At 39.6% G+C, this 986-nt stretch overlaps 1 protein-coding gene across 1 annotated transcript in view; it reads right to left on the bottom strand.

Moving 5' to 3' along the window:
• Positions 1 to 363: 363 nt before the first annotated feature.
• The window catches only part of LOC108679348 (obscurin-like), a gene marked incomplete at both ends in the record, with an annotated part of 3693 nt that continues 3070 nt past the window's right edge, over positions 364 to 986 (bottom strand). Inside the window, one exon of the mRNA XM_018167952.1 lies at positions 364 to 462. Coding sequence (XP_018023441.1) covers positions 364 to 462 — 99 coding nt within the window. The remainder of the gene's footprint in view (positions 463 to 986) is intronic.

Consider the following 986-nt stretch of genomic DNA (forward strand, 5'->3'; position numbering starts at 1 on the left):
AATTAAATATATCATTTTATTTTAATTCCTTTTTATTTATTATATTTTATTTTTCATTTATTTTACTTATTTTATTTTATTTAATTATTGATTTGTTTTCCTGGAGTAAATTTTAAAATTTACTTCATTACCTTAGTTATTTATTTTTTATTTTACATGATTAATTTTTTTAACCAATCACCCCAAGCCATCCCTGCTACCACCAGGCACCCAAGTTACCTCAGTTACGCCCTGTTACTCACAATTACCCCAGTTACCCTGAAACAGAGATTCAGTTACCACAATTACCAGTTACACTCAGTCCTCCATTTACCCCCAGTTACCCCCAGTTACCCCCAGTTACCCCCAGTTACCCCCAGTTACCCCGGATACTCGGCGATCTCGAAGGTAATCCTCTGGCGAGACTCGCCGTGCTCGTTGCGAGCGTGGCACTCGTAGACGCCGGCGTCCTTGTCGGTTACCCTGGGTAATGGGGGGTAATGGGGGTAATAATGAGGGGGGTAATAATAAGGGGGGGTAATAATGATGAAGGGGGGGGTGATAATGAAAGGGGTAATAATGTGTGAGAAATTTAACATTTCTCCCCGAGAATTACACAAACATAAAATGATTAATTTTTTCGCGCAGTGCGGTCGTCTTTTTTTGTCCAGCTGTGCGGACAAGTTGACGTTGGGTTCTGCGCGAGCAAGATAGGCAGATTCAATTTTTAAGCAGTTCCGAGCGGTGGTCGGTTCCTTCAGTGACCAATTCGAACTACAAATTTTGTACCGCCTGCCAATCAGTGTCATCATGTTCATCAATCATTAAGTATTTCTCAAACTTCCTATAAACCTGGTTCTCTATTCCTTATTTTGTGTGAACGCCGTGTGTCATTTTCGTTTTGTTTGGTTGCAAAAACTGTGCTTATTTTTTTGCTCCTGTAGGAAGTTGGACATCGTTTTAAGACTACCACAAGTTGTATACTTTTAAGCAAATTTATATCAAAT

The sequence above is a fragment of the Hyalella azteca genome, unplaced genomic scaffold (assembly GCF_000764305.2).
Source record: "Hyalella azteca isolate HAZT.00-mixed unplaced genomic scaffold, Hazt_2.0.2 contig15920, whole genome shotgun sequence".
NCBI lineage: Eukaryota > Metazoa > Arthropoda > Malacostraca > Amphipoda > Hyalellidae > Hyalella > Hyalella azteca.